Source organism: Leucoraja erinacea, chromosome 1 (genome assembly GCF_028641065.1).
Source record: "Leucoraja erinacea ecotype New England chromosome 1, Leri_hhj_1, whole genome shotgun sequence".
NCBI classification, from domain to species: Eukaryota; Metazoa; Chordata; class Chondrichthyes; order Rajiformes; family Rajidae; genus Leucoraja; species Leucoraja erinaceus.
Window position 1 is genome coordinate 136,642,288 of NC_073377.1, and position 25,597 is coordinate 136,667,884.

Consider the following 25,597-nt stretch of genomic DNA (forward strand, 5'->3'; position numbering starts at 1 on the left):
AAGGAGGTGGGGGAGAAGTACACCAGCCGCCCTTCCCCTCCACATCGCTCACCCTTTAACCCTCCACCCCGCACCGAAAACAATTCACGGTGATTATGAAAACATTAACAAGAAATAATGAATAAGTTTTGGTATTCCAGTGAATAATTGAAGTGATTCAGTAGTCCAATGCATTTCAAGTATAATCGTCTTGGAAGACCTGGAGTTGCTCTGATTGCAGAAGATTCAACAAAACACCCTGGCACGCTTGCCCATCCATTGCCACGCATCCCATGCCTGCTAATCCTGGCTCCTTGCCTCTAAAATGCTCCTCCTCAGGTTCAGGGTCCTCAATGCCCAATGTCCACTAGCCCTTTGGAACCTGTAAAACCTTTGTCTTTCTTCACCCTCAGCCCTCCCAATTCCCACCAGCAGCTCTGACTTCACCCGCCATGACTCTTCCCAAACCTCCCACCCCCCCTGCTGGAGCCCCACTTTGTCGTCCCCCACAAATAGTTCCCTGGAAGCCACAGCTTGATTTGCCTGCGTGCTAGAGACACAGCCTACGTTGGAGAGGCCATGTCAGCGTGAGTTGTCATTGGCAGGCTCTGCTATTGTCTGATGATGCCAGGTTTTCTCAGCTGCTCTCCAAGGATTGGATTAAACATCGCACCATGGGTAGGAATGAAATATCATACTATTGGAGGGGTCTGGGTGGGACTTGCTTAGAAGGGGCATCTTGGTCAGCATGGATGAGCTGGGCCAAAGGGCCTGTTTCCATGTTGTAAGATTACAATTACATACAAAACACAAACACAGGCAGGTGGGACTAGCTTAGATGTGGCATCTTAGCCAGCATGGATTAGTTGGGCCAAATGCCCTGTTTCTGTGCTGTAGGGAGAGAGGAAATGGAGATGGAGAGGGAGTGGGAGAGGGGGGAGGGAGAGGGAGTGGGAGGGAGAGGGAGAGGGAAAGGGAGAGGGAGAGGGAGAGGCAGAGGGAGAGGGAGAGAGGAAGGGTGAGGGAGAAAAGGAGGGGGAAGAATTGCAGATGGGGGAGTCCCCATTTTCCTGGAATGAATCTCAGCTCTGCTGTCATGAATGCCGCGATAGAACATAGAAGACAGACCAGTACAGCGCAGGAACAGACCCTTCGGCCCATGTCTGTGTTGGACAGCATGACAACACCATATTTTTGGGTTTCGGCCCGAAACGTCGCCTATTTCCTTCGCTCCATAGATGCTGCTGCACCCGCTGAGTTTCTCCAGCATTTTTGTGTACCTTCGATCTTCCAGCATCTGCAGTTCCTTCTTGAACACCATATTTTATCTATCTACATTTCTTTTGTCAAGAGGGTGGTTAATCTTTGGAATTCATTGCCACAAATGACTGTGGAGGCCATGGGTATTTTTATAGTGGAGATTTACAGGTTCTTGATTTGTACGGGTGTCAAAGAACAAGGGGAGAAGGCAGGAGAATGGGGTTGAGTGGGAAAGGTTGATCGGCCATGATTGAATGGCAGAGCAGAGTTGACGGGCTGAATGGCCTGATTCTGCTGTGTCTTATGATCTACCTATAGTCATACAGCATGGAAACAGTTCCTTCGGCCCAACATGCTGACCAACATGTCCCATCTACACTTGTCCCATCAGCCTGCATTGAACCCATATCCTTCTAACCCTGTCCTATCCATGTATCTATCCAAATGATCTATCAATTCCCTGCATATCCATGTGTCTATGCCAATAGACTTTCCTTTAGACTTTTCTATATACAGTGCGGAACAGGCCCTTCGGTCCACCACGTCCATGCCAACCCGCGATACACTAGCACTATGCTACACACTAGGGACAATTTACAATTTTTACCCAAGCCAATTAACCTACAAACGCGCACGTCTTTGGAATGTGGTAGGAAACTGGAGCGCCCTGAGTAAAACCTAACACGGTCACGGGGAGAAGGTGCAAACTCAGGGAGGAGTGAATCCCAGGTAGCTGGTGCTGTGTGGCAGCAACTCTACCAGCCGTACCACGGCGCTTCCCCAACTCGACCATCAGAAACCTAGTAAGAGGAACAGCAGGCAGGTTGAGAGCATAGCCTCCCCCAGTTCCACTGGGCAAAACCAGCACAGTGCCAACATCCCACGCAACAGAATCAGTGGCCAAGCCACGCACAAAACCTGGTCCCCGAGTTAAACAAAATCATCACATTCATGTTTCTACACACAATGGGGGGAAGATAAGGCCAAGATTTGTACAAAAAACAAACGCCATTTAAACATAATTATTTAAATTACTGCTTGGTCACAAATAATCTGCTGCAATGATTTAAAAAAAAGGTTTCAGAGATATGTTAAGGGAGTATTACTGATTTTGAGACCCCCAGCTTTCACCTGTCAGATTCAAATTAATAATCACAGTAGTATACAATAATCATTTATACAGAAATTGTTTCATCGAGAAATGAGAGGTAGCACTACATCTGACACCAGACCGTGTCTGCTGCTGGAAAAAATATTACACCTGATAATTACTGGACCCAATGCTAATGGAGTTCAATACAAGAGGTCAGGTGTGAGGAGTCTATGATCTGTCTGTAATTAGGTTTGCCGACAGGCAGGGTTAAAGTGTCATTGGAGAAGTTACCTTTGCATAGTCAGCAGTTTTGCTGCTAGTCCTTCGCATTGGCTCTTAACGGGACGAGGAGGAACCGCTGAGCCAGGCTGGAGAATCGCGGCAGAGGTGGTGGTGGAGGGAGACTCATCCCCTCGGCTCCCCACCCCAGTCCCCGCCGGCCCCTCACACTCTTCAGGCAGGAGGTTAGTCACGGGGAGAGGGAGGGGGAGGGGGAGAGTGGGTTGGGATAGACAGGGTGTGAAAGGTGCCCATGTCCCCCGCGGGTCCCAGCCCGCTGCTGTTGCCGGGTACCAGGCGTGTCCACCCGGCGTCACAACACGCATGTGTGTGCCGGGGATCAGAGCGATGTTTCCGTGCCGCGGCTTCTCCACAACGACCCTAATTCGTAGTCGGGCTCAAGTTCAATCCTTATCTGAGGCACGGTTCTCCATGGAGTGGTGGGAGGGCTGGCAACAAACACAAGAGAACTTTAGTCAGGCAGGAGAACAACAAGGAGACACAGTGAAATGCAGAGGACACAGAGTGTTGGAATAACTCAGCGGGTCAGGCAGCATCTGTGGAGAACATGGACACAGAGTGCTGGAATAACTCAGCGGGTCAGGCAGCATCTCTGGAGAACATGGACACAGAATGCTGGAGTAACTCAGCTACCAATGTCCCTGCTGAGGACGATGCCAAGTTAATCATCTCTGCCTGCATGTTTTAGTTTTTTAGTTCAGTTTAGAGATACAGCGTGGAGACATGCCCTTCGGCCCACCGAGTGCATGCTGACCAGTGATCACGAGCACTAACCTATACACGCTAGGGGCAATTTACAATTTTTACCAAAGCTAATTAACCTACAAACCCGCACGTCATTAAGAGTGTGGGAGGAAACCGGAGCACCCGGAGAAAACCCATGCAATCACAGGGGGAACATACAAACTCCATACAGGCAGCACCCGTAGTCAGGATGGAACCCGTGTCTCTGGAGCTGTGAGGCAGCAACTCTACCGCTGTTGCACCGTAGACCTCTGATCCATATCCCTCCATTCCCTGCATTTCCATGTGGCAATCTAAAAGCCTTTTAAACACCACTATCATAGAGTGGGTGCAAAGCAGCAGGGATGACTGTAAAAGGCAGTGTTAGCTACAGGGAGAGTTGGACTGACTTGGATTGTTATCTCTGGAACGTTCCAAGTTGAGGGGAGCTGATAGAAGTGTGCATATAAAATTAGAAGTGGCATAGACAGGGTAGACAGTCAGAAACTTTTCCCCAGGTTGGAAGTGTCCAACACTAGAGGGCCTAGCTACAAGATGAGAGGGGAAAGTTTTGAGATGAGCGTGGAAAGTTTTTTATACCGTGGGTGCCTGGAACGCGCTGCAGGTCGGGGGGGGGGGGGGGGGCACATACCATAGTGGTGTTTAAGAGGCTTTTAGATAGGCACATGGAAATGAAGGGACATGGATGACGTGCAGGTAGAGGAGATCAGTTTAACAGCATCGTGTTCAGCACAGATCATGTGGGCCGAAGCTCCTGTGATGTTCTCTGCTCTATGAACAGAGGCCAGCATGTTGTCTCTGGTGCAGGACAGTTAACCTGGATGCATCTCGTCGTGGGAAGGTGTGACTGCACTGCTGAGAACACACATCACTCCCGACATCTCAAGGGGTCACGGTCAGTCAGAACGCCACAGGGAGAAAGGTTAATGATTAACGCGCGGACTGCAGCACATTGTCCCGGCTATGCAGACACAATAGTTGGCAAACTGCTCTACAAATCATAGCTCTGCCAGCGCAGACACACATCCCTGCCCCAGCAAACACAACACAGAGTGAGGCAAGGCGATTTGCCCAGCCAGTATCCACAACAGGCACACAGGCCCACCGCGTTGCCAATCCATCTCCTTCCATTCCCCCAGGCTTCATCATATTGTCATGTTACAGTTGTACAAGACGTCGGTGAGGCTGCACTCGGAGTATTGTCTTCACTTTGGGCCACCCTGCTGTGGGAAGGCTGTCATCAAGCTGGAACGGGTGCAGAGAACATTTACGAGGATGTCTCGACCCGAAACGTCACCCATTCCTTCTCTCCAGAGATGCTGCCTGTTCCGTTGAGTTACTCCAGCATTTTGTGTCTATTTATGAGAATCTGGTCATGACTCAAGGGCCTGAGCTACAGGGAGAGGTTAGGACTTTATTTCCTGGAGCGCAGGAGGATGAGGGGTGATCTCATAGAGGTGTACAAAATCAAGAGTGGAATAAATATTTACTCCTTTGTGTAAATATTCCTGTGTGGAATATTTTACCCAGGGTTGGAGAATCAAGAACCAAGGGACATAGGTTTAAGGCGAGAGGGGAGAGATTTAATAGGAATCTGAGGGCCACCTTTCTCACACAGTGGGTGTATAGAATGAGCTCCCAGGAGGAGTTGAGGCTGGTACTATAAAATATTTAAAAGACATTTGGATAGGTATGTGGATAGGACAGGTTTAGAGGGATATGAGCCAAATATGGGTGTAGAAACATAGAAAAATAGGTGCAGTGTTAGGCCATTTGGCCATTCGAGCCTATTCAATATGATCATGACTGATCATCCAAAATGAGTACCCTGTCCTGCTTTCTCCCCATATCCCTTGATTCTGTTAACCCTAAGAGCTGTAGTTGGCCTCCACTGCCTTTTGTGGCAGGAAAAATGTTCCCAATGTTGGGGGAGTCCAGAACCAGGGATCACAATTTAAGAATAAGGGGTAGGCCATTTAGGACTGAGATGAGGAAACATTTTTTCACCCAGAGAGTTCTGAATCTGTGGAATTCTCTGCCACAGATGGCAGTGGAGGCCAATTCACTGGATGTATTCAAGAGAGAGTTGGATTTAGCTCTTAGGGCTAACGGAATCAGGGATATGGGGAGAAAGCAGGAACAGGTTACCGATTGCGGATGATCAGCCATGATCATATTGAATGGCAGTGCTGGCTCGAAGGGCTGAATGGCCTACTCCTGCACCTATTTACACCCATATGTCTATGTTTCTACCAAGCCCCACACATTTCATTTATACTTTTCCCCTTTCACCTTAAAGCTATGGCCTCTAGTCTTTGATATTTCCCATCCTGCAAAAAAGATTTTGACTACCCTATCTATGCCTCATAATTGTATCTACTTCTATCAGTTTTCCCTGTAACCTCTGACATTCCAGGGAAAACAATCCAAGCCTGTCCAACCCCTCCCTGTAGACAAAATCCCCTATTCAAGGCATTGTCAATCCGGGCATTGTAATCCAGGCATTGAACAATTCCTGTTCCAGGCGTACACTGGCCCTATCCCCAAGCTCTATCTCTGTTACATTAACAACTGCATCGGTGCTACCTCCTGCACCCAGGCAGAACTTCATTAACCTCCCTATCATTTTCCACCCTGCACTCAAATTCACTTGGACAATCTCCAACATCTCCCTTCCCTTTCTTGATCTCACTGTCTCCTTCACAGGAGACAGACTATCGACTGAGGTCTATTGTGAACCCACTGACTCCCACAACTACATTTCTTCCCACCCTGCTTCCTGCAAACTCTATCGCATACTCCCAATTCCTCCGTCTACGCCGCATCTGCGCCCAAGTTGAGGTGTTCCATACCAGAACATCCGAGATGTCCTCATTCTTTAGAGAATGGGGGTTCCCCTCTCCCATCATAGATGAGGCCCTCACTCGTGTCTCCACGATATCCATCAGCTCCACCTTTGCTCCCCCTATATAACCATATAACCATATAATAATTACAGCACGGAAACAGGCCATCTTGACCCTTCTAGTCCGTGCTGAACACATAATCTCCCCTAGTCCCATATACCTGCGCTCTCCCCTGTCGCAACAGAGACAGAGTTCCCATAGTCCTCACCTTCCACCCCATCAGCCATCGCATACAACACATAATCCTCCAAACTTTCCCGCCACCTCCAACGGGATCTCACCACTAGTCACATCTACCCATCTCCACTTCTTTCCACCTTCTGCAGAGACCGTCGCTCTCCGCCACTCCCTGGTCAACTCATCCCTCCCTCGACTCTGTCCAGGGACCCCGACAGTCCTTTCAGGTGAGGCAGAGGTTCATTTGCACCTCCTCCAACCTCATCTACTGTATCCATTGTTCAAGATGTGGACTCTTATACATCGGCGAGACCAAACGCAGACTGGGCGATCGTTTTGCGGAACACCTTCGCTCAGCCCGCCTGAACCAACCTGATCCCTTGGTTGCTAAACACTGTAATTCTCCTTCCCATTCCTACACAGACCCTTCTGTTCTGGGCCTCCTCCATTGTCAGAGTGAGGCTAAATGCAAATTGGAGGAACAGCATCTCATATTTTGCTTGGGAAACTTACAGCCCAGTGGTATGAATATTGATTTCTCTAACTTCAAGTAACCCTTACATCGCCCTCTCTCTCTATCCCTCCCCCACCCATCATACCAGCTTCAAAATTGTCTTGTTGAGTCTCATTACCTGTAACTCGTTCTCACCTAGCCCACAGTGGCCTGTTTCCTTTATCATCGCTATTTCTTTGCATATCTTTCATTCACGTTCTATATCTCTCCATGTCACCATCTACATCTCTCGTTTCCCTTTCCCCGACTCTCAATCTAAAGAAGGGTCTCAACCCAAAACGTCACCCATTCCTTTTCTCCAGAGATGCTGCCTGACTCGCTGAGTTACTCCAGCCTTTTGCGTCCATCTTCGGTTTAAACCGGCATCTGCATTTCCTTCCTACGCATCGTTCTGGTAAACCTCCTCTGCACCCTCTCCAAAGCATCCATATTTTTGCCGTAATGTGGCGACCAGAACTGCACGCAATACTCCAAATGCAGTCTCACCAAAGTCTAATAATGACTTCCTGACATAAACTCAATGCCACGACCATTGCAGGCCAGCATACCATTCGCCTTCTTGACTACATCTTCGTGCATTGCCACTTTCAGGGAGTTATGGACTTGGACCCCAAGATCCCTCTGTACATCAATGACGTTAAGTTTCCTGCCATCAGCACCTCACACTTGCTCGGGTGAAACTCCATCTGCTACAGTATTTCTCTGCCCATCTCTGTGGCCGATCTATAGCCAGCGACCACAGCAATATTGGTGTCACCAACCTGTCTACGTTTCGGTCCAAGTCATTTATACACATAACAAACAACAGAGGTCCCAAGCACAGATCCTGCGGAGCTCCACTGGTCACAGACCTCCAGCCTGAACATTGGCTTCTCTCAGTGAGCCAGTTATTTACAGAAGCCAATTAACCTACAAACGTGCACATCTTTGGAGGGTGGGAGGAAACTAGAGCACCTGGAGAAAACCCACGCGGTCACGGGGAGAATGTACAAACTCCGTACAGCCAGCACCTGTAGTCAGGATGGAACCCGGGTCACTGGTGCTGTGAGGCAGCAACTCTACCGCTGCACCACCCCAAAGTACAATGAAGCCACACACAAGTACAACAGGTAGTGCAACGTGGAAAATTCCAGAGTGCAGAATATAGAACTGCATTATAGTGTTGCAGTTACAGAGAAAAAGCACAAAGTTGCACTGCAGTAGGTTGGAAAATGGACACTAGACCCAAGCCAATGGGAAAACAGATCTTAAGACTTCTGTTCCGTTGATGAGACTTTTAAGATCTCTCCAATTCTCCAGAACCACCTACCCTCAGGCTGGCTGCAAGGCAGGGCCATTAACCAGGTCACCTCCACCTCTAGCCCTAGTGCTGCTACCCTGGTCCCTCCCAGCCTAGCCCACACCAGTCCCCCGCGGTACTGACACGAGGATAGGCAGCAGGCTTACCTTGGGATGGAGACAGACTGGTAGAAGGGGGTGGAATCAGCAAGCAGTGTGTCGTTCAAGGAATGTCGGCGGATCTTTTCCTGGATCAGAAGATGGACACAATTTGTCACTTAAGCAAAAAACTACATCACAGTGGTCAATGGCACTTTATTTCTCACATGTACCCGAGGGACAGTGAAAATCATTTTGTATTCAGGCACCCTGGGCCGCGGCAAATATACATCCTGCGCCGGACATGCGGGATGCGTCACGGCTTGTTTTGGGAACAGCTCCAGCCAAGACCGCAAGAAATTGCAGAGAATTGCGGACGCAGCCTAGACCATCACACAAACCAACCTCCCTTCCATTGACTCCATTTATACCTCACGCTGCCTCGGCAAGGCCAGCAGCATAATCAAGGACCAGTCTCATCCCTGGTCACTCCCTCTTCTCCCCTCTCCCATCGGACAAGAGGTACAGAAGTGTGAAAACGCACACCTCTAGATTCAGGGACAGTTTCTTCCCAGCAGTTATCAGGCAACTGGATCATTCTACCACAAGCAGAGAGCGGTCCTGAACTACTATCTACCTCATTGGAGACATTCGGACTGTCTTTGATCGAACTTTGCTGGCTTTACCTAAAACGTTATTCCCTTATCATGTATCTATACACTGTGAATGGTTTGATTGTAATCATATATAGTCTTTCCACTGACTGGTTAGCACGCAATAAAGCTTTTTGCCGTACCTCGGGACATGTGACAATAAACTCAACTGAAACACAGGGTGACAGATTTTCCTGCCGTTGACATTGGGAGTATTACTAGAGTGAGAGAGTCACACAGCACGGAAAGAGACCCTTCGGCCCAACATCCATGCCAACCAACTTGTCCCATCTACGCTAGTACCATTTCTCGTTTAGCCCATATCACTTTACTTTAGACTTTAGAAATACAGTGCGGACACAGGCCTAACAGATCACTGAGTCTATGTTGACCAGTGATCACCCCGTACACTAGCACTATCCTACACAATATTTAGTTTAGTTTATTGTCACGTGTACCGAGGTACAGTGAAAAGCTTTTGTTGCGCGCTAACCAGTCAGCGGAAAGACAATACATGATTACAGTCGAGCCATTCATAGTGTAGAGATACAAGATAGATATAGGGACAATTTACAATTTTACTGAATCCAATTAACCTACAAACCTGCAGTTCTTTGGGATGTGGGAGGAAACTGGAGAAAACCCATGCGGTCACGGGGAGAATATGCACACTCCGTGCAGACAGCACCCGTGGTCAGGATTGATCCCGGGTCTCTGGCGCTGTGAGGCAGCAACTCTACCGCTGTGCCACCATAGCGCCCTGGTGGTGGCAGCGCGGTTTGGTCGGCGAGGAGCTCTGGAGATGAGCAGTACAGGTACCACTTCCATGCATGATGAGTGAGTGGACAATTAGGAACCCAGCTATGTGTTGGATGAGAGAGCTTTCCAGCCTGATACAGCCTTGAATCTCCTGCTCCAGATACAATCCTCCACCCACTGTAGGCCGAGTTTGGAAACCAATGTTCAGAACACGCTTATAAACACGGTGGCCATGCACAGCGTGTCTATGTGTAAACCCTAACGCTGCCCCAACCCATCCGTCACAATATGAATCCAAAGACAGACATAGAATGCTGGAGTAACTCAGCGGGTCAGGCAGCATCTCTGGAGAACATGGACACAGAGTGCTGGAGTAACTCAGCGGGTCAGGCATCATCTCTGGAGAACATAGATACAGAGTGCTGGAGTAACTCGGTGTGTCTTCGCTGTAAACCAACATCTGCAGTTCCTTGTTGGTATAATCTGAATCCAACCAGGCCGGTGGGAGTTGCAGCCGGGATATGAACGGGGATTGAATCCGAGGAAGAATGGAAGGCGGGTGGGGACAAAGATAAACAGGCTGAACTTTATTTCACCTCCAACCTCTTCAAGGAAAGACAATGGCCCCTTAGCCTCACTGATCCACACATCCATCTGAACCATCCCAACCCATGTACCTCTCCACACTCCCCTCCATCAATGCCATCTACACACACGTTCGTCACGTTTATCAGGGAGGCTAGATGGCACAGCGGTAGAGTTGCTGCCTCACAGCACAAGAGACCCGGGTTCCACCCCGACCAGTGGTGCCGTCTGTACGGAGTTTGTACGTTCCCCCTATGTGGGTATCCTCTGAGATCTTCGGTTTCCTCCCACACTCCAAAGACGTACAGGTTTGCAGGTTAATTGGCTTGGTATAAAATGTAAAGTTGTTCCTAGTGTGCGTAGGATAGTGTTAATGTGCGGAGATCGCTGGTCGGTGCAGAAAGGCCTGTTTCTAACCTAAACTAAACTAAACTTCACATCATCATGACAGCTGCCTGGAATCCGTGGCATACCCTCAGAGAATGAAGGACCAAGCGTTGGCTGAAAATTCTTGGGCATGAGTGGATGTCATAATTCCCAATGATTTTGTAATGTTGGCTTAAACCTTGCCACAGTATTGTATTTAAAAGAAGAATTTCACTGTACTTTGATACATGTGTCAGTCAATAAAATACCTTTGAACGCTGCCCCGGGAAAGCAGCCGACATAATCAAAGACTTGTCCCTGTCCCACCCCGGTCATTCCTTCTTCTCCCTGCTCCCATCTGGCAGAAGGTACAGAAGCTTGAAAGCGCACACCACCAGACTCAGGAACAGCTTCTTCCCCTGTTATCAGGCTTCTGAACGGCCCTTCCATAAGGGTACTGTGGAATGCACCTCTACCCCATTGTGGATATTGGACTTTGTCTCTGGAACTGATGCGCTACAATGCTGAGAACTATATTCTGCACTCTGTATCTTCCCCTTTGCTCTACCTATTGTACTTGACCTATTGTATTAAAGTGTAGCATTACCTTATCTCATTGGATACCTTGCACAACAAAGCTTTTCACTGTACCTCCGTACACCTGTCACTAATAAACCTAAACCTAAACTGTATTTGAAATACTGTTATGGTCCCTGCCTCAACTACCTCCTCTGGCAGCTCCTTTCATACACCCACCTCTTTCAACCTGTGTGAAAAGGTTACCCCTCAGGTTTCTATTAAATGTTTCCCACCTCACCTTTAACCTATGGTTCTTGACTCCCACTCAGGGTAAAAGATTCTGTTTACACCCTATTGATTCCTCTCATGGTTTTGTACACCTCTACGAGATCACCCCTCGCCCTCCTGCACTCCAAGGAATAGAGTCCCAGCCTACTCAACCTCTCCCTGTAGCTCAGGCCCTCAAGTCCTGGCAAAATCCTCGTAAATCGTCCAACTTAAGAGCATCACGCTGGAACTGCAGCTAATCGGGGCTGTGATGTGCACCTTGCCCTGATAGTAGCAGTGGGTGGTTGAGGAAGGCAGTACCTGGGGGGGTGGGGTGGGGGGGGGGGGGGGGGGGGGGAGGGGGGGGGGGGGGGGGGGGGGGGGGGGGGGGGGGGGGGGGGGGGGGGGGGGGGGGGGGGAGGGGAGGGGGGGGGGGGGGGGGGGGGGGGGTGGGAGAGGGAGGGGGGGGGGGGAGGGAGGGGGTACATACAGGGTGGGGGGGGGGGGGGGGAGGACGGAGAGTGGATACGGCAGCCTTGACGTGCGCACGGTTTCCCTTTACTCCCTCTCTGCTGCGCGGGTCACAGAGAGTAAAGAGGAAAGACGTTTTCAGACGGACTTAACTAAGCAACGAATTACACCCCAGGCACCTTTAGTATCCAGTGAGAGGCAACAGGAATCAAAGGCAAGTTCTATTGGTGAGTGAGGTTGCAAAGGGCACTGGGCAAGCACTGTGACCTGTCACCAGTATGAGAGCGGAGCAAGAGGCAGGGCATGCAAGAGAATCAAAGGCATTCACGCTGACCTGAAGCACAGAGAGGGGCGGCAGCCAGAGGAGACAAAAGACACATGGTTACACTTTCCAGCGAAGCAGAGATAGCCGATGATTGTTGGACACAGAGCTGCAACAGAATGTGAGGCAGAGAGAGACAAAGAGAGATAGAGGGAGAGAGAGAGAGAGAGAGAGAGAGAGAGGGAGAATGAGAGAGAGAGAGGGGGGGAGAGAGAGAGAGAGAGGAGGGGAGAGGAGAGAGAGGGAGGGGGGGAGAGAGAGGGGGAGAGAGAGAGGGGGGGGGGAGGGGGAGAGAGAGAGAGGGAGAGACAGAGAGAGGGGGGGGGAGAGAGAGAGAGAGAAACAGACAGGGAGAGAGCGCGAGAGAGAGAGCGAGAGGAGAGAGAGAGAGAGAGAAAGAGAGAGAGAGAGAGACAGAGAGACAGAGAGAAAGGGAGAGAGACAAAGAGAGAGAGAGGGGAGAGAGAGAGGGAGAGAGAGAGAGAGGGAGCGAGAGAGGGAGAGAGAGAGACGGGGAGAGAGAGAGAGGGGGAGAGAGAGAGAGAGAGGAGTAGAGAGAGGGGGGAGAGAGAGAGGGGGAGGGGGAGAGAGAGAGAGGTAGGGGAGGATAGAGGGCTAGGAATAGATGTGGGGGAGAGGGGGGAGGAGGGGGGGGAAGAGAGGAAGAGGGAGGGATAGAAGGGGGGGGGTGGGGAGAGGGGGGGATAGAGGTAGAGAGAGGGAGGGGGGGAGAAAGAGGGAGAGAGAGAGAGATAGGGAGAGAGAGGGGGAGAGAGGGAAGGAGGGAGAGAGAGAGAGAGAGAGGGGGAGAGAGGGAGAGAGAGAGAGAGGGAGAGAGAGGGAGAGAGTGAGAGCGGGAGAGAGAGGGGGGAGAGAGAGGGGAGAGGGGAGAGTGGGGAGAGAGAGGAGGTGGGAATGAGGCATGTGAGGCACAGAGAGGGTGGAGAGTAAAGTATGAGTATAGAAGTTGGGATGTACTGTTAAAATTGTACAAGGCATTGGTGAGGCCAATTCTGGAGTATGGTGTACAATTTTGGTTGCCTAATTATAGGAAGGATGTCAACAAAATAGAGAGAGTACAGAGGAGATTTACTAGAATGTTGCCTGGGTTTCAGCAACTAAGTTACAGAGAAAGGTTGAACAAGTTAGGGCTTTATTCTTTGGAGCGCAGAAGGTTAAGGGGGGACTTGATAGAGGTCTTTAAAATGATGAGAGGGATAGACAGAGTTGACGTGGATAAGCTTTTTCCCACTGAGAGTAGGGAAGATTCAAACAAGGGGATATGACTTGAGAATTAAGGGACTGAAGTTTAGGGGTAACATGAGGGGGAACTTCTTTACTCAGAGAGTGGTAGCTGTGTGGAATGAGCTTCCAGTGAAGGTGGTGGAGGCAGGTTCGTTATTATCATTTAAAAATAAATTGGATAGTTATATGGATGGGAAGGGGAATGGAGGGTTATGGTCTGAGCGCAGGTATATGGGACTAGGGGGGATTATGTGTTCGGCACGGACTAGAAGGGTCGCGATGGCCTGTTTCCGTGCTGTAATTGTTGTATATGGTTATATGGAGAGAGAGAGGGGGGAGAGAGAGGGGGGTGAGAGAGGGGGCAGAGAGAGAGAGGGAAGATAGAGAAGAGGGAGAGGAGGTGAGGCAGAGGAGAAATGAAGAGCACTGTGTAAAGTGAGATGGAGAGAGGTTCAATGAAATGTCCCCGGATTTGTGAGCTGGAGTTGTATTACTCACTGTCAGTAGATATGTTACTGGCTAGGAAAGGTTCTTGCTCCATCATGTCCATTGAGATTTTAATTGCAGGAACTTTCTCTGAGTAGGGGTAATCGGACTGTGAAGGAAATGTTCACAAGGCTTAACACGGCGCATCAGAAACACAATGAATGAGAGCTGATAGGTGGTCTAATGCGGGGGGAGGGGAGGGGGGGCTGCGAGAGGCCTGGCCATGGGCATCAACACTGGCACAAGTGATGGTGCCAGTGTGAGCTGGTAGTCACCACAGGTCAGGGCTCTGGCCTGCACACTCAACGCCATGGAGCTCATTGGTCACCTCCTTAACCGGCCCACTGGGGACCACCGTTAACTCACACAGGAGATTGAGGAGGCCTGTGGGTACTCTCACCCGGATCACTCTCTCCCTCTCCCTCACTCCCCCTCTCTCATTCTCTCACCATCTCACTCACTCACACTCACACATACTCACTCACGCACACTCATTCACACTCACTCGCACACACTCACTCACACACACACACTCACTCACACACTCACTCACATACCCTCTCACTCATACCGACTCATACTCATTCACTCACTCCCTCTCACACTCACCCACTCACACACACTCACTATCTCTCTCCCCTTCTTACTCACTCATAGTCTCACCCACTCACTCTCACACTCACCCACTCACACACACACTCACTCTCTCTCTCCCCTTCTCACTAACTCAGTCACACACATCTGCAGAGGCACTTACATACACACTCTCTCACACAAACACGTACACACACATATCCAGATGTACATAAACATGCCCACACAAATACTCATGCAAACACACATACACACTCACTTCCATACTCGCACTCACACACAGATGCACTAACATACAGACACACACACACACACACACAGATGTACTCGTAACCTCACACACACATACAAACAGCTACAGACACACATACACAAATGCACACACATACACAAGCAGGTATGTTCACATATTCACACAATTACACACACACACACGTACCCGCGCACGCACACACACACACACACACACACAGGCAATTTCTCACACACATGGGCACATAATACACTATGATGAAGGACAGGTGGAGGGGTTGACAAACTGGCGGGAAGGGGCATGATGTAGGCGTGGGCCACCGGGGCAGTGACATAGCAGCGAGGACAAGGACGATCATGTGTTGGCACCACAGCTGGTGTGAGGGGCTGGTGACGTTTCCTATGGGGGGTGTGGGTGAGGAGTGGTGGGTAGTGGACACCACTAGTCTCTGAGAGCAGGTTAGGCAGGGTGCACAAACCACACGGCTGTCCCCACCACACACGGCACAGTCTGGTACCCACACAACTGGCAGCATCTCTGTAACTGGGTCTGGGGGAGGTCACAGTTCCATGCAACCTGGTGGCCTGGGTGACCTAAGACCCCTCCAAGTGTGCATCCATTGACGGTGGGAACATTCACCCCACTGGACACTGATGCTAATATACCGCAACCTCCTCCTTGCTGAGCAACGAGAGCGGCCACAACATCAACCTGTGTTCGGCCAGCTATCTTACACAGCTCCTCAGTGGCGCAGCAGGTAGAGCTGCTGCCTTACAGCGCCAGACACCCAGGTTCGATCCCGACCTCGGGTGCTGTGTGTGTGTATTTGTGTATGTGGAGTTTGCACGTTCTCTCTGTGACCACGTGGGTTTCCTCTGGGTGCTCTGGATTTCCTCCCAAATCCCAAAGACGTGCAGGTTTGTAGGTTAATTGGCCCTCTGTAAATTACTCCTGGAATCTGGGGGAAGGTGATGGGAATGTTGAGGGAATAAATAATGGGATTAGCGTGTTTAATGGTCAGTGGGCCAGCACGGTGGCGCAGCGGTAGAGTTCCTGTCTCATAGCACCAGAGACCCAGGTTCAATCCTGACTACAGGTTGCTGTCTGTGTGGAGTTTGCACGTTCTCCCTGTGACTGCGTGGGTTTTCTCCGGGGGCTCTGGTTTCCTCCCACATTCCAAAGACGGTTTGTAGGTCAATTGGCATAGGTCAAATGTAAAATTGTGCCTGGTGTATAGGGTAGTGTCAGTGGGCGGGGATCGCTGGTCAGTGCGGATTCGGTGGGCCGAAGGGCTTGTTTCCACACTGTATCTCTAAACTAGGGACTGGATGGGCGGCAGGGACTGAGTCCATGCTGTATCTCGCTATGACTGGGAGACCCAGTTACTGAGTTGCTTGCACACAGCCACACTCCTTACTTCTTCGTTGTCACTGTCCACGCTCATCTTTTTATTTTTCTTCTTGTCATCCTCCTTCTTCTTCTTGTCCTTCTCCGGGATGACATCATCGAGGAAGCTGAGGTCATGTTGGGTGAAGATGTAGTCCATTGCTTTCCTTACAGCGACCAGCGCCAGGATCTGTCGGCACAAGGGACACTGTGGTTTCAACCCCAGCCCACTGACTACACAACCAACACAACCCCCAAAGCTCACTATCCTCCACCCTAGTCATTTAAGCAGTTGCAACACTTCACCACATTGCACAGAAACAAGGAACTGCAGATTTATCAGGATGCATCACAGCTCGGTTTGGAAACAGCTCCATCCAAGACCGCAAGAAACCGCAGCAAATTGTGGACGCAGCCCAGACCATCACGCAAACCAACCTCCCTCCCATTGACTCCATTTACATTTCACACTGCCTCAGCAAGGCCAGCAGCATAATCAAGGACCAGTCACGCCCTCTTCTCCCCTCTCCCATCGGGAAAGATGTACAGAAGTGTGAAAACGCACACCTTTGTAGGGTACATCAAGCAATCCTTGTTCTTTTTTTGAAATAATATTTTTATTAGAAGTATATACATATAATAGCAAAACACGATTTGTTTATCAAATACATATAAACAAAGCTATTTTTAATTTAAAAAATTTGAAAGATATTTGGAAAAATTCTGTTTAATTTTGTTTTGGAGTAGTACAATCTAAGTAGTACTTTGAATTGTATTAAAGAATGTCTGGCATTTAACGAACAATGATGTATATCACTGGAGGAGGAGCCATCTTGGGGAACGGCTGCTAGCGAGCAGCCATCCGTTTTAATTCGCTTTTTTAAAGGTTTTTAGTGAGTTCTGTTTAGTGATGTTTGGAGATATGGACTTTTTAATGTTGGGGGTAGGGGTCAATTTTACTTCTAGGTCCCTACCTGGTCGGTGAGGCAGCTTTTTCTCCGGGCTGCCCGTCGAACCGTCCTTGTGGCCTACCAGCGGGCTTGGAGCGCCGTTTCCTGGAGGGGACCGCCCAGCACCTCGGCCTCGGTGGCGGCACAGTGCTGGAGCGCTATCGTGGAGCGGAGCGGGCGATGCCTTGCCTGGGTCGCCGCGCTGGATCGACGCACTGGAGCTCCGGTGAGCTGTGACCGCCGTGTTCAACACCTCCAAGCTGCGGGTCTGCGGAGTGGAGCAGGCGGCACCGATTTCAACATCGGGAGCCTGGGAGCTCCAAACCGGCGCGGCCTTGTCGGCTTCGGAAGCCGCGGTCTCCAGCTAGAAAGCGGCCGTTCCAGGTGGCCCAGCCACTGAGAGGACTCTCCCGACGCTGGGGCCACACCACCCGGTGAGAGCGGCCAGGAACATCGGGCCTCCGTAGAGGCAATTGCGGTGGCCTCAATAGGCCTGAATTTGGGGTGAACTTGGGGTTGGGTACTGGACATTGTGCCTTCCCCCACAGTGGTATCCATTGTTGGGGGGATGATTTTTTGTTTATATGGTAATCCTGTTAGTCTTTGTCCAAGATGGCTGCCGTGAAGGGAGAGTGGGCGCTGGCGCGCTTTAGCTGCCGCTGCTCTCTCTTCACATTGTGTTTTTGATTTTTTGTTTTTGGACTGAATTCTGTTTTTAATTTGTGTTTCTGTGATGTCTTTATTATTTATTTTATTCTGATTATATGTTTATATTCCTGTTAATCTATGTAAGGTGTCCTTGAGATGTCTGAAAGGCGCCCAAACATAAAATTTATTATTATTATTATAAGTTGTAAACTTTCATCCCATATATCTTTCGTTATGGGTTGAGCCAATTCATTTTCCCATACTTGTCTGTGCAATTCCGTCGACGGGACCTCAATATCTAAAAGGATATGACAGATGTAGGATATTAATTTATCTGTATTAGGGTGTTTATTCAAACATTCATCAAGGATTTCTGGATCCCTAATTCTATATTCTTGTGTATGTGATTTTACATAATCTCCAAGTTGCATATATCTAAAATAATTATTTGGGTGTGGTCCATAATTCTGTTGTAGCTCCTGAAATGAAAGAAAAATACCCTTTCGATAAAGGTGTACCACCTTTTTAATTCCATAGGTTTTCCATTGTGCAAAACCTTTATCTAACACGGAAGGTTTAAATGAAGGGTTATTTAATCCGGTAGGCGGCGCGGCTTTGTCCAGCAGCGGCCTCTGCAGCCTGTCCGCGTTTTTATTATTTTTGTCTGTGTTTTTATGTAGTGTTTGTTATTTTATGTTGGGTTGTGTGTGTGGGGGGGTGGGGGGGGGGGTGGGAGGGGGGGGGGGAAACTTTTGAATCTCTCCCTGCACTGGAGACCCGACTTTTCTCGTCGGGTCTCAGTCGTCGTTGAGGCCGCAACGAGGAGCGGCCTCCAACAGGAAGAGACCGGGGACTCAGGTGTCGACTCACCGTTGCCGTCGCGGAGCTGGCCGAGTCCGGAGCGGTGGAGGAGCGCTGCTGCTGCTGATGCTGGTGTTGCTGCTGCTGCTGCTGCTGCTGCTGCTGCTGCTGCTGCTGCTGCTGCCGGAGAGTCGGAGGCTCTCTACAGGTCTGTGGACGACGGCGCCGGGAGCCCATGGCTCCCTGGGGGGAGACCGCTTTTCGGGGCTTCTGCGGCGGCGACTTCTCCCGCCCGAGTTGCGGGGTCGAAGAGCTCCTGGAGCGGGGCCTGACACCACTGACCCGCGCGGCTGGAATGGCCGCGGACTCTGCGAGCGCACACCGGGGGCTCCAACATCAAGACCCGGTGTGCGACCTCGCACCACCCGGCGTGGCTTTAATGGCCGCGGGACAATCGCCATCGCCAGCCGGGGGCTATGACTTTGACTCTGACATCTGGGGGGGGGGGGGGGGAGAGTGCAGTGGAGAGAGAAGTTTATTTGGCCTTCCATCACAGCTATGTGATGGATGTTTATGTTAAATGTAATTATGTTGTGTCTGGGGTCTATTTGTGTGTAATGTATGGCTGCAGAAACGGCATTTCGTTTGGACCTCCAGGGGTCCAAATGACAATTAAATTGACTCTTGACTATTTACAATAGGGAGAAGCGTTGTTTCCAAGTTCGTATACCACTATATATTATCGGATTTCCACTAAACGTTTTTTTATTCAATTTTGTAGGGGTTAACAAAATTGAGCCAATTTCAAAAGGTAAACCGTCTTCCTTTTCCATCTTTAATCAATCTGGTTGTTGATCCATATCCTCCAACCAGAAGGTCATGTTTTTAATATTAACTGCCCAGAATTAAATAAAACATTTGGTAAGACTAATCCTCCATTCATCTTTGATTTACACAAGTGTTTTTTACAATCTGTGGTTCTTGAAGTCCCAAATAAATCTTGTAACAATACAGTAAAGTTAAAAAAAAAACCGTTTTTTGGAAGATAGATTGAAATAAGTACAGTAATTGTGGAAGGGAAATCATTTTTACGGCATTAATTCTACCAAGCATTGAAATGGGGAGTGTTTTCCAATACTGAATATTCTTATGTATTTTATTTAGTAAAGGAGGAAAGTTTAATTTAAATAAAGAAGTATATTTCGTAGTCACATAAATTACAAGATATTTAAATTTTTCATAGACTATTTTAAAAGAGATTGTTGCAATATATGTGGGTATAGTTCCATTATTGGCATAATTTCACTTTTATTCCAATTCATTTTATATCCCGAGAATGAACCAAATACAGTTATAAGATTTAATAAATTTGGAATACTAGTTTCTGAATTTGTGATGCATATTAATACATCATCTGCATATAAAGAAATTTTATTAACTGTATCTTTTATATTATACCCATACATTTCTGGGTGGGCTCTGACACATTCTGCAAGTGGTTCGATAGCTAGGGCAAATAATAACAGAGATAGTGGGCATCCTTGTCTACAACCTCTAGATAGATTAAATTTGGGTGATAACATTTGATTTGTCAATATTCTAGTTGTTAGATTAGTATATAGGAGTTTAACCCATGTACAAAACTTCTCACCCAGTTGAAATTTTTCCATCACAAAAAAAAGATTCCACCCGATTAAATGCTTTTTCAGCATCTAACGAGATGACTGCTAAGTCTACATTCGCTATTCTAGTTGAGTATATAATATTAAATAATCGTCTCAAATTATAAAATGAACAACGTTTTGGGATAAAACCTGTTTGTTCGGGGTGTATCAATTTATGAATCACTAAACTTAATCTATGGGCTAAAATTTAGTTAATATCTTCTGATCAGTGTTTAAATTCGGTGACAGCAAAAATAAGACAGCACTTCGTTGACCGACTCGGCCGTGACTGGGTGAATGATGAGTTGGCCCGGGTGCTGGACTGCACACAAAGCCCTGCCCGCGGGCCAGCTGAGGAGTTTTGGCCCGGGCCGCACGACGTCGCGCGCAGAATCCGCAATCCCATCCAACTCATGAACCGATGATCGGCCATGAGAAGGAGGGGTGGTGGTGTCGGCGATAAGCGAAGGTCCGAAGGTCCACTGGAGAGGCCCTGCTGCTGCACTACGTCGGGACGGGTGAGGCGGGACCAGACGCGGCGCTCCGACCCGACAGACCCCTCGACCCGAGTAGTAGCAGTCAAATACGGGACAAGTGCAGTCCCGTACGGGACAAACCAATTCAACCCAATATATGGGATGTCCCGGCTAAAACGCGACAGTTGGCAACCCTAGTGGAGACCTACCATGACGGGGAAGATGATGGCGGCCACGGTTGATTTGAGGACCCAGAGCATGGTGAGGCAGACCACCTGGATGAAGGTGAAGAGGTGGACTCGGCGCAGCGGCACGTGACGCAGGTAGATGAAGTCCGGTTGGTGCTTGGCCGGCATCAGCAACAGCTTCAACCGATCCATGAACTGAAACACAAAGCACAGGTGTAGAGTCACTTAGAGCCCTTCAGCCTCCCATTCAATCCTTCCGAGTTACAGTCACTTAGAGAGTTTAGAATCACAGAGACACAGAGTCAGTCACAGAATCAGAGTCACAGAGACACAGAGACACAGAGACACAGTCACAGAGTCACAGAATCACAGTGTCACAGAGTCACAGAGACACAGAGTCACAGAGACACAGAGACACAGAGACACAGAGAGTCACAGAGACACAGTCACAGAGTCACAGAATCACAGTGTCACAGAGTCACAGAGACACAGAGACACAGAGACACAGAGACACAGTCACAGAGACACAGTCACAGAGACACAGAATCACAGTCGCAGGGACACAGAGACACTTATAGGCAGAGACAGATTCATAGTCATAGAGTCACAGAGTCACAGTCATAGAATCGGAGTCCAAGGATCACACAGTCCCTCAGCTTCCCATTTAATCTTCCCGCTCCAACCTAAAATATAGAGTATGACTTTACTTTAGACTTTAGAAATACAGCGTGTAAACAGGCCCTCTGGCCCACCGAGTCCACCCCGTACACTAGCACTATCCTACACACCAGGGACAATTTACAATTTTACCAAGGCCAAATAACCTACAATCCTGTATGTCTTTGGAGTGTGGGATGAAAGCAGAGCACCTGGAGAAAACCCATGTGGTCACAGGGAGAACGTGCAAACTCCGTACAGACAGCACCCGTAGTCAGGATCGAACCCGGGTCACTGGCACTGCAAGGCAACACCACCGTGCTGCCCCAGCTATAGAGTGATACAGCATGGAGATTGGCCCTTTGGCCCAACTTTCCCACACCGACCAACTAGTCACACCTCCCGCATTTAGCCCACATTCCTCTAAACTTGTCCTATCCATGTACCTGTCCAAATGTCTCTTAAATGATATGATAGTACCTGCCGCAACTACCTCCTCCGGCAGCTCGTTCCTTATATCCCCCGCCCTCTATGTGACAGAAGGTTTCCCTGGTTTCTGTTGTTCAGTTGTGAATCTGTGGAATTCTCTGCCACAGAAGGCAGTGGAGGCCAATTCACTGGATGTATTCAAGAGAGAGTTAGATAAAGCTCTTAGGGCTAACAGAATCAAGGGATATTGGGAGAAAGCAGGAACGGGGTACTGATTCTGAATGATCAGCCATGGCTCTTCAGTCTGAGGATGAGTACCGCCCCGAAACGTCGCTTGAGCAAGCCCTCTACAGACGCTGCCTGACCCGCTGCGTCCCTCCAGCACATAATTACCAGGTCGTTCCCCTGGGTTGTGGTGAAGGCAGAGCTGCGGCTACTCACCTGCACGCCATTCAGCGAAGCAACGCCCATGTACAGAAACACGCCATAGAGAACCGGCATCGGGATGAACTGGAAGCAACAGAGAAGTCAGTGAGACACGGGGAGTGTTCAGACACTCCAGTCCAGCCCCTGGACCTCTGGCCACGAATGAGCACAACTACACAGCTACACAGGTCTCTGAAGGTGGCGTCACAGGTCACAGAGCCACACAGCGTGGAAACAAGCCCTTCGGCCCAACTTGCCGACACCGACCAACATGCCCCATCCACACTAATCCCATCTGCCGGCACTCGGCCTAAATCCCCCTAAACCTGCCCCATCCATGTACCTGTCAAAATGACACTTAAAACATTATGATAGTCCCAGCCTCAACTACCTCCTCCAGCACCTCGTTCCATACACAACGCCACACTTTGTGTAAAATGGTTGGACCTCAGTTTCCGCCCCTCATCTTAAACCTATGTCCTCTGGTTCTCGATTCTTCTCCTTCCGCTTCTCGAACCCCCAAAGTATATCGGGAGGTCAAGAAGGCTTTAGGCTCATTGGCCTTCATCAGTCAGGGGATCAAATATAGAAGTTGTGACATTCTGTTGCAGTTATGCAAGACATTGATGAGGCAGCATTTGGAGCATTGGGTTCAGTTTTGGTCACCCTGCTGTAGACACAAAATGTAAACTTGAAAGTTGAAATGCAACTTGGAAGGATGTAGCTTAGCTGGAAAGAGTGCAGAGAAGATTTACAAGGATGATACCAGGACTTGAGGAACTGATCGATAGAGCAAGGACAAAAAGTGCTGGAGTAACTCAGCAGGTCAGGCAGCATCTGTGGAGAACATGGACACAGTGCTGGAGTAACTCAGCGGGTCAGGCAGCATCTGTGGAGAACATGGACACAGAGTGCTGGAGTAACTCAGCGGGTCAGGCAGCATCTGTGGAGAACATGGATAGATGCGCTTTGGGTTGAGACCCTTTTTCGGACTGGGGAGAGGTTGGACAGGTTGGGACTGAGGGGTGATTGTATAGAGATGTATAAAACATGATGGGCATAGATAAGGTTAATGCACAGAATCTAGTACCCAGAGTAGGGGAATCAGAGGACATAGAGTTAACGTGAGAGGGGAAAGAGTTGATGGTGGGTGTATGGAACGAGCTGCCAAAAGATATAGTTGAGACAGGTAAACTGAAAACATTTAAAAGGCATTATGACTGGTACATGGATAGGGCAAGTTTAGAGGGATACGGGCCAAACGCAAGCAGATGGGGCCAGTGTAGATGGGGGATCTTGGTCGGCATGAACGAGTTGGGCCGAAGGGCCTGTATCCGTGCTGCATGATCCTATGATCCATCCCTCAGGTCGTGGAGTTATACAGACAGCGCCCCCCCCCCCCCTCTGATCACACACTGTTCTAGCCCTTGTCGAGGGACACAGTCACGCAGCTGTTCCCTGAACACTCTGACCCACCAACCTGACACTAAAGGCCCCACTGTGATATCCGGGGGGGGGGGTCTCCAAATATCACGCAGCACCAGCTCATGGTGCCCACTAGGAGGCAGGAGTGAGCTGTAGCGTTGCAACATGGTGGACAGGTGGCAGTCCACAGTGTGAAGATTGACACAAAAAGCTGGAGTAACTCAGCGGGACAGGCAGCATCTCTGGAGAGAAGGAACCGGTGACTTTTCGGGTCGAGAGCCTTCTTCAGGCTGGTTGGAGAGAAGGGAAAAGAGAGATATATACGATGATGTGTAGAGATAAAGAACAATGAATGAAAGATATGTAAAAAGGTAACAATGATAAAGGAAGCAGTTTGTTGGGTGAAAATGAGAAGCTGGTGCGACTTGGGTGGGGGAGGGATGGAGAGAGAGGGAATGCCGGGGCTACCTGAAGTGAGAGAAATCAATATTCATACCACTGGGCTGTAAACTGCCCAAGCGAAATATGAGATGCTGTTCCTCCAATTTGCATTTGGCCTCACTCTGACAATGGAGGAGACCGAGGACAGAAAGGTCTGTGTAGGAATGGGAAGGAGAATTAAAGTGTTTAGCAACCGGGAGATCAGGTTGGTTCAGGCTGGCTGAGCGAAGGTATTCAGCGAAACGATCGCCCAGTCTGCGTTTGGTCTCGCTGATATATAAGAGGCCACATCTTGAACAACGGATACAGTAGATGAGGTTGGAGGAGGTGCAAGTGAACCTCTGCCTAACCTGAAAGGACTGGCGGGGTCCCTGGACAGAGTCGAGGGAGGAGGTATAGGGACAGGCGTTGCATCTCCTGCGGTTGCAGAGGAAGTTACCTGGGGAGGGGGTGGTTTGGGTGGGAAGGGATGAGTTAACCAGGAAGTTACGGAGGGAACGGTCTCTGCGGAAGGTGGAAAGTGTGGAGATGGGAAAATGTAACTAGGGGTGGGATCCTGTTGGAGGTGGCGAAAATGTCGGATGATTATGTGTTGTATGTGACAGCTGATGGAGTGGAAGGTGAGGACTAGGGAGACTGTCTCTGTTGCCACTAGGGGGAGGGGGAGCAAGGGTAGAGCTGCAGAGTACTGAGGAGACATGAGTGAGAGCCTCAAGTATGATGGGAGAGGGGAACCCCCGTTCCCTAAAGAATGAGGACCTCGGATGTTTTAGTATGGAACACCTCATCTTGGGCGCAGATGCGGGTAGACGGTTCACAGTGTGTGTATGTGTTAGTCTGTGTGGGTGTGTAAGTATGTGAGTGTGTGAGAGTGTGCCAACGTGTATATGAGGGTGGGTGTGTGTATACGAGAGTATGTGTGTATGAGTGTGTGTGGGTGTGGTAGTGTGTATATGAGCGTGTGTATATGAGCGTGTGTGTGTGTGTGTGTGTGTGTGTGGTAGTATGTGTGCTCGTGTGTGTATACAAATGTGTGTGGGGTAGTGTGTGTACACGAGTGTGTGTGTATATGAATGTGTGTGTGTGGTAGTGTGTGTGTGCGCATATGTGTGTGTGTGTGTATGTGGTAGTGTGTGTGTGCGTGTGTGTATGTGTGTGTGTGTGTGTGTGTGTGTGTGTGTGTGTGTGTGTATATGTGTGTGTATGTGTGTGTGTGTGTGTGTGTGTGTGTGTGTG

General features: G+C 49.4%; 1 protein-coding gene across 1 annotated transcript in view; it reads right to left on the reverse strand.

Moving 5' to 3' along the window:
• Nucleotides 1-458: 458 nt before the first annotated feature.
• Nucleotides 459-25,597, reverse strand: part of LOC129696731 (electrogenic sodium bicarbonate cotransporter 1-like) — a 214,005-nt gene continuing 188,866 nt past the window's right edge. The window contains exons 28-32 of the mRNA XM_055634903.1: nt 22,511-22,579; nt 21,005-21,178; nt 16,288-16,446; nt 8,420-8,499; nt 459-3,060 (exon numbers count right to left, since the gene is read on the reverse strand). Of these exons, the coding sequence (XP_055490878.1) occupies nt 2,952-3,060; nt 8,420-8,499; nt 16,288-16,446; nt 21,005-21,178; nt 22,511-22,579 (591 nt within the window). The 3' untranslated portion in view covers nt 459-2,951. The remainder of the gene's footprint in view (nt 3,061-8,419; nt 8,500-16,287; nt 16,447-21,004; nt 21,179-22,510; nt 22,580-25,597) is intronic.